Source organism: Arvicanthis niloticus, chromosome 4 (assembly GCF_011762505.2).
Source record: "Arvicanthis niloticus isolate mArvNil1 chromosome 4, mArvNil1.pat.X, whole genome shotgun sequence".
Classification (NCBI taxonomy): domain Eukaryota; kingdom Metazoa; phylum Chordata; class Mammalia; order Rodentia; family Muridae; genus Arvicanthis; species Arvicanthis niloticus.
In genome coordinates, this window is record NC_047661.1 from 42,264,783 (window position 1) to 42,277,105 (window position 12,323).

Here is a 12,323-nt window from a genome sequence, read left to right on the forward strand (position 1 = left end):
TACTATCATGCTTGGAAATATCTGTTCTTGATGGAGACATTCTGACTTTGGACTCAGATCTCTGAAGTTTAGGTCATGACTTTGTAGCAGCCCAGGCTTGGCATATGCTGAGTTCTTTCTGTGATTGGTATTGGCATTCTCAAACCTAATTAAACACCTATTCCTTTTCTTTGTTAGAAATGTATTTAGTTTTTCCAAGGCACTCTGAAATGATTTCCTGCAACTGTAATCTAGCACTTTTTAATTGTGAGACAATAGTAAAAAAGTTACACATTGAACTTATTTCACCCTACTAAGTAAGTCTTGGGGAAAGGTAGGAACGCTAAGAAACTAGGCTTTTCCCCTCTGTGATTATCACTGCAAGCTTTCATAAAATAACTTCAGTAAGCAGTATATGAAATTCATATATAGCTATCATTTTGATTTATGTTCTAAAGGCCAAAGTATATTAAATCAAGCCTGGTTAAAAAAAAAATATTAACTAGTTCTATTCTACATGTAGTTGGTTAGAATTATATTTGCTATTAACTTAGAAATTTTATTGAATATACCTCATTATAGTCTTAGTAGGTATTAAAATTTCCTCTGAAAACAGTATGCACAGTTTTCAGATCACTATGATAAAGCTTCATTAAGAAGCCATGGGAAGTTTGCATGCGGTGAGAATGTGCCATGTGTTTTTTTTTTTCTCCATATGCACAGATGCTGGGTAGTGTCTGTGACTGAAGAGCCACAGTTAAGAGGCTCTTCAGTACCCAGAGAAGCACGTGTGCCCTCCTAGAGAGTCATTTAAGAAACTTTTTGCTGAGAGGGGTTAGGTGTAAATTCATGTTTGTTACTGGTGGTGACACTCAGAACACAGTCTGAAGCTGTGTTCCTCGAACAGTCTGAAATCTGTAAGTTCTCTATTCAGAAGCTCAACTCCAGCACTTTGAGTTACAAACTTTGTCCTGATTTTGTTTTCCAGGGCCAGCCAGGGGACCAGGCTGCTCTCTTTACTGCACAAGCACGGCCCTCCCCTCAGCTCCCTCAGTATCCAGGGCTGCAACAAGCACAGGTACCCACACTGCTTTGAAGCAAAGGATTCCTTGATGTTTAATGCTATTTATTTGGAGTAGGAGATCAAGGAAACTGCTTCTCAACTAGATCTAGAACTTAGTTATTTCTACTTCCATGATTTCAGAACAGTAATTGTTGAGTAAGTCTCAGGATTGGTCAGGGAATTCTTAGATTAGAAATGTAAGTTAATTCAGACTTCTTTTCTGCTGCTGATACATATTGAAGTACGTGATCCGAGATGGCGGCACACACCTGTAAATTGCACCCAAGAGGCAGGCAGGAGAGGATCAAGGCCAGCCAAGGTTATGTAGTTAAGATTGCATCTCAAAATCAGTCAACCAATCAATTAATTAAAATGTTGAGTAATCTCAGTTATTTATGTTATAATATTTAATGGTATAACTTGTCATAGAAATTTTCATATTCAAAGATAAAGTCCATGAGGAATCATGGTAGAAGAACAAGATCATGGGCCTTTGAGTCAGGTCACATTATAGGTGCTGTATGATATGTATGTTACTCGAGGCCTAGCTTCCTTTTCTGTGAGATCAAGAGGAAAGATATGGGATTCAAGGCAACCTATGGAATTTACATGCTGTCACATACACAGTAAATGCTCAACAAATGGTGCGTTTACCTTAAAAATAATGTAGACCTTGGCCAGGCCCTGGTGCTTCGTACTACTAATTCCAGCACTTGGAAGGCAGAGGCAGGTGGATCTCTATGAGTTCAAGGCCAGCCTGGTCTACAGAAAGAGTTCCAGGACAGCCAAGGCTACACAGAGAAACTCTGTCTGAAATAAAATAAAATAAAATAAAATAAAATAAAATAGTCCTTTATTCTCTCGTCCCCCAAGTTCTTCAGTTGTTTTATTATTTCTGCATCCTTACACCTTTACTCCTTTCTTTTATACAAAAAAGATCTGATGATACTTTGATAAGATTTGTGTTGGGGCTGTCTGTTCATTTCATGTATACAACTGAAAGGAGTGCCCTGCTTGTCTTATGTAGGTCCTGAGTCTAGGTTTCCTGTAGGCTGCTTCTGCATTTTAGTGTGTATTGCTCTTGTCTCCTGAGTCACAGTTCTTACACTGCTTTAATATGTGGTGTTTTGGGGAATCCAGAGAGCAAACAGCATTGAGAGAATTCATTCAGAGAATTGTATCTTGTGATCCAGAAAACTCCATGTTTGTCTTTTACATAAGGTGTCAAGGTTTAAAGAAATAGGTTCTTGTATTAATGGGAAAGTAAGCCCTGTCAGTTGATGTTCACTGTGCATGGCCCCTTGCTTGGCCCACTTTGGAGAGGATACTGATAGTGTTTTGGTTTTGTTGAATGTTGCTGCCATCTAGGCCTGGAATGTGTGGATGCTTCGCTGACTATTTCTATACAGAAAGGTGTCCTTCCTATCCCCCAAATAAACAGTTCAACTTAGAAGGCAAATAAATATTCACTTATTTGGAACTAAGAGACTTCTGTGGAATCCTTATCCAACCAGTCCATTCTGTAAGTTTCTGGTTAGACTTCTTGCCTGCAGGAGTAGCCATCCCTATGTTGAGTCATCCCAGCCTTTGAGAGCAGTGGATTTCAGGTTGGACCTCCTGGGCTTATCTTCACCCCATGTTTCTTAGTAACAGGAATATGGGTGCTAACTGGAGCACTGACGTTTTCCTTTGTGCCTTCCTGCAGACCATGCCCCAGGGCTACACAATGTATGGAACACAGATGCCTTTGCAACAGGCAGCTCAGCAGCAGCCTGGTGGTGTGGTCCTTTCCCCCAGCTACAACTCCAGGGCCTATCCGGCTGCACATTCCAGCCCAGCGCTGATGGAAAGACTCCGACAGCTTCAGCAGCAGCCAAGTGGCTACGTGCAGCAGCAGGCCTCCCCGTACCTGCAGCCCGTAGCCGGCTCTCAGAGGTGATACCTGTTGAAGTAATTGCGATAGTACACCCTCTCAGCCTTGGGGTCGTTATGCTCCCTCCAGGCGTTTGATATCGTAATGGTTTTTGAGCTCCCGTATTTGCATCGTGACGTCTCATTTTTTTGCCAACATGGAGTAGAGGTTCCAAACTCTTTCATTCAAGAACACTGTAGTTTTGACTCACTTCCTCCGTTGCGTGCTATGTAAGATTTTTCAGATGGTGCCAGTGTGTTAGTGCTAGCATTCTTTCTTTTCTGCTTTTTCTCCAAAAGATTTTTTTTTTTATTAAAAGTTTCTAAGAAAACTATCGATCACTGTTAGTAATGCCTTCCTAGAATTTGCTGGCTGGAGCCTGTTTATGCTGTAGAGCTAACTAATTGTACATGGTCCTTCACAATGTTTTGTTATAGCTTAGTTTCTATTTTTCCCCCACCTCACGGCCAACCCTTCTGGTGCTCGTTTTAATCATACCCGTTCCTTTGAGGGTGTGTGTCTGTACTGCTCCTTGTCGTCAGGCTATCCACACATGGCTAAATTTAAATTAATTAAAATTGATTTAACATTCATTTCTGCAGACACATTAGTCACATTCTAAGTGCACACTAGCCAGCTATGGCTAGCATGGCTCGATTTGAGGTTTATGATCTGTGCAGTGACACAGAGACCTGGTGTTTACAGGAACCCCATGCTGGTCTAGCACTTGAAGTTCTGTTGCATTGACCAAGGAGCCTTGAAGTTTTATTTACTTCTAAACTGTGATAACTGTCTTACTAGTCCTAATGGCTAAGGGCCATTTCATTGGATAGCACAGATAAAAATCATGATTGCTTTTCACATTATCCAATCCCATTAGATAATATTGTCCAGAAGAAATAGGTTTGTAAAGTTGTGCACTGTGTAGTGGATAGCCCCTTAGCTCTCATGTGCTGCCATCAATGACTAGCTACATGTCCGCTCAGGATAATAGCTCTCTGAAAATTAGGAAGGTTGCATTTGTGGGAAGTAAGTTAGTTTGTAAAACATGCATTAAGTTTGCCATTTTTTTTATAATAAGTTGCAGCATAGCAAAGTTCAGTAACTTGAGCTTCAGTGCTCAGAAAGTTCTGGTTTCAAATCCCACCTGTGTCATTTTTTTTTTTTTTTCTGGATGACTAGTAATTTCTCTATGTCCATTCCTTCATTTTTAAAGTTAGATGATAAAACTGCTGACTCGTAGGGATAAGCCAAAAATAATGAAACACAATGATTGTTCAGCCCTTCCACTTGCAGTCTTCCCGAAGTAAATAATTAACTTATTTTTACTGGCTGCTAACAACTATATGATTTTTTTGAAAAGCAATTTCTATGTGATTGCTCTGTGGCTCAGAGTGGTATGTTTGCCGTCTTTTTCCCGTTCGCTCACATTTGTTATCTGATCTTCTGGCCTTTTCCCGTTTTAATTGTACACATGATTATTGAACACGAATTGTTGCTTGGTGGCTGTGTGTAAAATGCTGGAGGCGCTGACTGACTTCCGTGGTACGCCTGGTTCCTGAACACAAGTTGCATTATTCTTTGCCAGACTGAACCATCAGGCTCTACAGCAGAGCCCTCTGGTGGGCGGGGGAATTGACGCTGTGCTGACTTCTGCACATCCCAACCTCCCCTCGGTGCCCCTGCCTCAGGACCCAATGAGGCCCAGACAGCAACAAGTTCGACAGCAGCAGAGACTCCTCCAGGTATGGGGCAGGGAGGTGAGGGCAATGCCATCCCTTCCGGTAGTGCAGATACTTGTACAGTGATGCCTTAAGTTCCAAAGAGCCCTACATATTTGACACTAAACAGCTTGGCAAGTACACTGTAGCTCCCTCTAGAGAGAATTTTCTTTTCTCTGTATCTGCCAGGCCATGGGCAGGAGACTGCATTGCACTGAACCATTCCCTTTCCTAAAGCTTCAAGAGGACACATGATGCCTTAGTTTAAATGTGAGCCTCAGCGTAACCCGGTCGCTAATTGACTATGAGTCTACAATTTGCATACAAGATTTAATATCCGTGAGAAAAAAGTTAGACAGGAACAAATGCAGCTTGCAGTCATCTCTTTGATACCTGTAACTTCGTGATTTCTACTATACTTCTTCTCTACTTAAACTGTGGAGATGGAGAAGCAGAGATTACACAATTTGGAGGACTCTGTTGGAATCCAGAAAGCTGTTGTTTGTTCATTTGGTACAAATACTTGAGACTTCTAGTTAAACAGTTCCTCCTTCCAGCACATTAGTGTTTCAGACTGTTTTTTGTTCCAGTATTATTGTGGATGGAGGATATAGCTCATTGGTAAAAAAAAAAAAAAAAAAAAAAAAAAAAACCATTCCCAGAACGCACAAGGCCCTGGGCTAATTCCCAGCACTGGAATGAAGGAAGAGGGGAAAGCAGGCAGGCTGACTATTATGTTAAATCTGTGTTATTTTTCTTCACTGTTAACAAGTGATGTTTTTGTGTTGGATACTTCTTGGGAAGACTGTTAAGAGGACTCTCATTACCAGTCCAAAATGAGGTGCAACTTTATGTACCTACACAGAAACATGGGGAAATGTGGAATCTAGTCAAGCAGGGTATGTACAAGAGAGGAACTATTTGTGCTCTATGAGATGATGGGCAAGAAAGCAGAGATGCAAAAAGAACTTACGAGAGATATGTCTCAATTTTTATGCTGGATGGGGAGAAGGAAAAAATCATTTCCATAAAAGTTTAAACCATAGATATGCCCAAGTGACGAGGTCTGAGTCTAGTGTGATCTACAAAACTGTAGTTGAGAGGATCCAAGGAAACAAGGGGAAGTGAAGACCGCCCTCTGTAGAACAAAGCTTCAGTTTATAAGGTGACCATTAGTGCATCCTCACTTTGGATAGAGTATTTTAAAAGTCATGATACACTATTGACCATACATGGTGACTGATTTGGCTGAGTGTAGCCCTCACCGATAATGCTCATTGTATAGAGCTTGTTGTCAAGGTGGTACAAAAAAAAAATCTACTCTTGAGTTTTGTTGTCAATAAAATGGAAAAGATGAAGGAACTTCTTTCTAACTGTTCATCAGACAAGTCAACAATTCAATAAGACAATCCAAGCACAGCACTAGTTTGATGTTATTTCTAATATGTTTTACTAACAGAACTATTAAAACAGAGAATGATATGTTCTTTGGCCACCTACAAGTTTGGAGATATTTTTCAGGACAGCTATTTGAATGGTTCCTTTTTAAGATTTGTTACTTTTATATCACCAAGGAAACCATGCTTTGTTGTTTTCTTACACTCTCTGCCTTCCCGGGGCATTTTCAAGGTTGCAAACAGATCATTTTCTCACTAGGTAACCTGTATATGTTCCCTGTTAGTCCATACTCTGATACTCTTTCTTAAAAATATATTCCCGGAAGATAAAGAAAGGAAATGTGATCCGCCTGTTTCTCTAAATTACATTTATTCTCTTTTTGTGAATTGCTGTTGGCCCAAAGGAAAATGTCAGCATTTGTCAGAAGTTGAGTTCATCTCTCTGGAAAGAGTTTGCAGAGAACCAAGTGAATGGTAGTTTCCTATTGCAATGCTTCTGGCTCAGCCAACACTGTTCATGTCGACACACATCTGCACCACTGCTGGGATTCCAAATCTGCAAGTATTGCAGATCTGGAAGTACATATTTATTGTTTTCACCTTAAAAGGTCAAGTAATTTGGGGAATAGTATGTAGACAAAGTTGGAAAAATGTGTATCATGAAAATCTAGTCAAGTCACCAGTAACTAAAAGCCGCTGAGAGAAACTATTTTTATGCTTTCTCTCTCTCTCTCTCTCTCTCTCTCTCTCTCTCTCTCTCTCTCTCTCTCTCTCTCTCTCTCTCTCTCTCTCTCTCTGTGTGTGTGTGTTTCTTCTGTGACTTAGAGGTGTTTTCCAGGAGCCATAGATTTGAGTCAATTTAGTGTGGACAGGCTTTCATGTTTCATGCTGGTAATTTATTGCATACTTTCTATGGGCTAGTTTATATCCTATAAAAAAGGTAAAAATGGAGTCCTCGGGGCTCTTCCAAATATCACAGGGAAGATAGTTGATGATTGGTGCTTGTGTTAGTTGGAAGTATGAGATAGGTAGCTTGTCGGTGGACAGGCAGAGCATATGAAAGAGGCCGAAACAGGAAGTGTACAAGTTGTCCCTGGACATTGAGGACTGGCTGCCAAAGGAGAGACCTTGAGTTTGGGGCGGTCTGAGAAGGCTTCCTGGAAGAACGAATTTGTGTCATTAAAACACTTGAAGGAAGAGCAAGGTGTGGCAAGGTAAAGATGGAGGATGCAGGGTTACAGACATTTCTGTCAGTGGCAGGCTGAGGTGATAGTGATCCCTTCAGAGTTCAGTGCAGCCTAAAATCGCCTTCGTTATCATGATAGCATCATCATAACACAACACAAATGTGTTTGGATGTTGCTGCTGTGAATAAACGTATCCCACTGCCTCTTATATAAGAGAATCACGAAAGTTAGTGTGAAGTGCTTAATACTAGGAAAGAATCATCCCTGGGTGTGCCTGCTTATTCCTTACGCTCTATATTGTTGTTTTAGAGCATGCTCCTGCTTGTTAAAATACCTTTCATGGTTGGAGATGTACCTCAGCGGTAGAGTACTTGCCTAGGATACGTGAGGCCCTAGCTTGAACCGCCCTAGAGGGAAAGAATAAAACAGTATGTTGTGTTTTATCGGCAGCAGGCTCGTGCATCTTGTGTTTTCTTTGTCTCTGAGTTGCATCATTTACCATGTCCTTAATTCACTCTTAATTTCATTTTGTTTACCATGGCCCTAGATGTAATAAGCTATCCAATGTACATCCTGCAGCCTAGGTGTGTGGTTGGCTACACCACCTATATCTTTGTAAGTATACTATACAATGTTCAGACAGTGCTAGAATCACCTAATGACATATTTTTTGAGAGTATATCCCAGTCATTTTGCTTAAATGGAATACATAGACTGTGCATTGGTAAGGGCTGTTCAGATGTGTCTCAGCCCCACAATTTTAAGAGGCTACCATAATCTTTTCCTTTCTTTCTAGATGCAGCAGCCCCAGCAGGCCCCCCAGCCCCAGCAGCCCTCACAGCCCCAGAGTCAGGCCCTTGGTCTCCAAGCAATGCAGCCCCAGCAGCCTTTGGTAAGGCCTGGTGTTTTGGAACCAGGATGTGGGTTTCTCCTTTAAAGCAGGTGCATTCTCCATAGCCGTAAAATTTTAAGAGGGAAATTGTCTGGCTATATTTGACCACCTTTCCTAGCATTCTGTCGGGTTTTTTTTCTTATAGGAGTTGGAATGTTTTCATTAAGATTAATAATTAATATAAACTAATAAACTTCAATATACAAATAAAAATGTTGCTTCACTAAATTACACCATTTTCCTTTTTGAAAAAATTGTAAAGCACTCAATGTATGAAAAGACATTTTCTGTAAAGAGTAAAGAATGATTTCATGTAAGGATGATCTTAGACTTTTTTTTTTTATAACTTTCTCAGTTAGTATGAAAGTACTTTGTAAAATGACATGTCAGTAATGAATCCAAGTCTCTTTATCCAGTCAGCATTTTCTGCAAGAATTTCCACGTTGTTCATAATCTACAGTCCACTTCTTTAACGTCTCAAATTGAATTTGGGAACATGTGCATGATATTAATGCTTTGAAAACCTCAGTGATGTGGATGGCGTTCTTTGTGAGTTCTGCCCGAGGCTTGTAGGTGGCCATACTCATTGCCACTGGAAAGCAGCAGTGCCAAGGGTTGTCAGGATCGGAAAACCAACTTCACAATTCTGTAGTGAAGAAAAGGAGTATGGGGGCATGGCCGCTCGTTGGGGAGAATCAGTAGAGTTCCTTGGTTAGAGGCTGGACCCAAGCAGGTCTCCACTGTGGTACCAGCCCAGCAGAGGGTCCCCACTATGGAGTCCCCGGGTATATTTTCCCTCATTCTTTTGTACCCCGTATCTAGCTTTTCCTGTTTTGATTCTTTTTGTTTAAAAAATATTTATGGCAATCTATATCATTGGGATTTTTTTTCCTTAAATAGAGGCAGTATGAAACTTGCTTTTTTGTAAGGAGCATAAAGTTGGCTAGGGCAACTCTTTTAGAGATGCTGTAAGATAGACTTTCAGCTGGAATACTGTTCACATGCCCAGTGTCCCTCCTGGAAGCAAGGTGTAGCCTGCCCGCCTCCCTCCCTCCTTTCTTTTTTCCCTCCCTCCCTACATAATTTCAAACCCATAGAGAAGTTTCAAGAATGATACAAAGAATTTCCCTAACTCCTTCACCTGTGCTCACTAAGTCCCATGCGGCCACATGTGTTTTTGATTCCTCCTCCTCCTCCTTCTCCTTCAGTTCCAGCTTAAGTTTTTCCTGATCTCCACATAGCAGGCAGCTATAGCCATGTGTCAGTTTAATGTTAAATGTTTCCATCTGTTTTTTCCCTAGAGCGAGATGGCTGGGGATGTAGTTCAGTCAGTAAAGTGCTTGCTAGCATGAGTGAGACCCTGGGTTGGATCTCAGCATGGCAAAACAAATAAACCCACAGACATAAAAATCACTGGCTCTGATGGCTGAAGTCAGGACATTGGACACTGATGTAATACTATGATGTATAAATGGTTATTATTATTATTATTTATTATTATTATTATTACTATTATCAAGGCAGTGGTAATTCCGTATCCTTTCTGCCGTGTATTTTCCTGCCTCTGGTCTGTTACTATTTAGCTTCCATGTCTCCTTTACCCACACAGAATTTTGCAACAATTCCAAAATGCCCTGACTTCGTCTTAGTAATGATGGGTTATTTTTTTTTTTTAAATGTTACTGAGCTGATGCACTGCTTAAGCATGACACCAAGCAGTTTGTGTATCAAAGAGCTGCTTCATGTACCTGCATCACAAGAGTATCCATAATTCCTGTGGAAATGGCGTCTGATGGATTTCCATCATAACGTTACTCACAGCTCCTTTTAAAGTAACAATGTAAGGGACTGGTTTCATCCAGTCTGTCCTGTTGCTCTTTAGACTCTCACCCAGCAGTGTTGTCACTGGCTGCCTCTTTCTGTTTCTACTGTAGAAGGAGAAAAATGCTTACTTTCAAATGCTGTGCTATGGTTTTTATTGCCTAGTATTTGACTCACAGGAAGAACATCCCCACTGTTGCTTGTCTGTCTTTAATTCATGTTTCAGATACAAAAGGTGTTTTTTTTTTTTAAGATTTAAGTTTTAATTATTTGTATATCTGTGTGTCTGAGTGTTGGTTTGTGCTTGTGAGTATAGCATATCCAGAGACCAGCGGAGGCATTGACTCCCCTGGAGCTGGAGAGGTAAATGTAGTTGTGAGCTGACTGAAGTAACTTGGGTGCTGGGAGCTGAACTCAGGTCATGTAGAGGAGTAGTGTTTGCTCTTAATGGTGAGCCACCTCTCCTGCTCGGGAAAGCATACCTTAAAAGTGAAACCTACCACTTGACCCTTTGATTTCAAAGTTTGGCATTACTAGGAATAGCTTTAAAGTCTTCTTCCAACTTTACTGAGTATCTATTGTTACATAGAAGTAGTTAGATGAAATTTGCTGATTTAAAAATCATCAAAATCTGGGCTGGATAGATGGCTCAGTGTTAACCACTGCACTGGCTGCTCTTCCACACATCCTGAGTTCAATTCCCAGCAACCACATGGTGGCTCATGACCATCTGTAATGGGATCTGATACCCTCTTCTGGCATGCAAGTATATACAGATACATAAAAATAACTGAAATCTTTTTTTTAAAAAATCATCAAAACCTTTCCCCAGTCTGGAGATGTAGCTCAGTGGCAGGGGGCACTTGCCTAGCCCCAGTACTCTGGGTTTGATCCCCCAAACTATAACACAATGAAAAAATTTCTTTCCATTGAGTAGGTTATTAAATTCGACAAACAAAACTTAATACTAGTCTCTGTGTTTTCTTTGTATACACAACCAGGCATTTTAAAGGTGTTTTGACAGAGAACCAAAAATCTATGCAAATAGGTGGTGTTGAATGTTTGGAACATTTGATGCTGACTGGAAAAATCCTAACTCCTTCCTTATGTAAAACAAAGATTCCCATGCTACAGTACTGTTGTTACCAGCGGTGTTGAGTGTGATCCTAACGGAAGTAACTATCACATAGTTATTTATATCTTTCTAGTGATTTATGATGTACATGAGTCCTTCACTGTTAAATGTAAGGAACCCAAAAATTTGAGAATGGTAACTTGTATGTAGTAATTGCCAATGAGGAAATGCTTGTACAGTAATACCATTTTAGCAAAAATGCAAACCTTTAAATGTAGAACTATAGTTATTATTGAATATATGACAATTAATAGCATATTTTAAGCTTTTTAAACTTTTGATTCAAATGTGTAATTAAATGAAATATTACATGTTATGTTCCTCCCAAATAATAAAATCCCTATATTTCAATTATTTATAGTTATTCATATTTAATCTGCATTGTTTCTTCTAAGGAAAAGTTTAAAGATTAAGTCACACAAATATATAACTGCCATCCTAAACATGTCATTGCTTATGACTTCAGCACTGAGCAGGTGCAAACAACAGGATGGCTGGAGTTCACGGGTCCACCAGCAAAGCCATTAGTGAGCTCTAGGTTCACTGAGAGACTGCCCCATTCAAAACTACAAGGTGGGAAGTAACAGAGGGTGAGAATGTTAACCTCTGCCTTCTACATTAAGCTTATTTTAGAGGTTGGGTCAGGGATTTTCCTCCACCTGTTACTAAATCGTATTTTGTATCATATGTAACAATGATAAATGATGTCTTGGTTACTTTTATGTTGCCGTGAAGAGACGCAATGAACTAGGCAACTTATAAAAGGAAGCATTTTACTGGGGATTCTGAGGGTGAGTCCATGACCATCATGGTGGGGAGTACAGCAGCAGGCAGGCAGGCAGGCAGGCAGGCCTGGTAATAACGCAATGGCTGGGTGGTTATATCTGCAGACCAAAGGCAGAGACTGGGCTTTTAAAATCTCAAAGTGTACCCCTAGTGACACGCCTCCTAATTTATCATAAACACTACACCAACTAGAAACCAAGCATTCCAATGTATGAGCCTATGGAGACAGTTCTCATTCAAACCACCATATTAGAGAAATTAGAGAAATTATAATGAAGGTATAACATTAGCTCTGTTCACAGTTTGTGCTGCATAATTCCTGATGAATGCCAGTACCAAATGCCTCAGACATGTATGTTATTTTGGGTAGGATAAACAAAGAAACTGAATTCTGTTACTAAACTGTATTCATAGGTCTGGGGGATTTTTT

General features: G+C 40.3%; 1 protein-coding gene across 14 annotated transcripts in view; it reads left to right on the forward strand.

Annotated features, from left to right (window-relative positions):
* The window catches only part of Med12l (mediator complex subunit 12L), a 290,187-nt gene that overhangs the window by 267,593 nt on the left and 10,271 nt on the right, over window positions 1–12,323 (forward strand). For 11 of the 14 annotated variants that reach the window (XM_076932420.1, XM_076932423.1, XM_076932424.1 and 8 more), the window contains 4 exons: window positions 968–1,057; window positions 2,748–2,977; window positions 4,543–4,699; window positions 8,056–8,151. In XM_076932420.1, the coding sequence (XP_076788535.1) occupies window positions 968–1,057; window positions 2,748–2,977; window positions 4,543–4,699; window positions 8,056–8,151 (573 nt within the window). The remainder of the gene's footprint in view (window positions 1–967; window positions 1,058–2,747; window positions 2,978–4,542; window positions 4,700–8,055; window positions 8,152–12,323) is intronic. The other 3 variants (XM_076932432.1, XM_076932433.1, XM_076932434.1) reach the window with 3 other exon arrangements.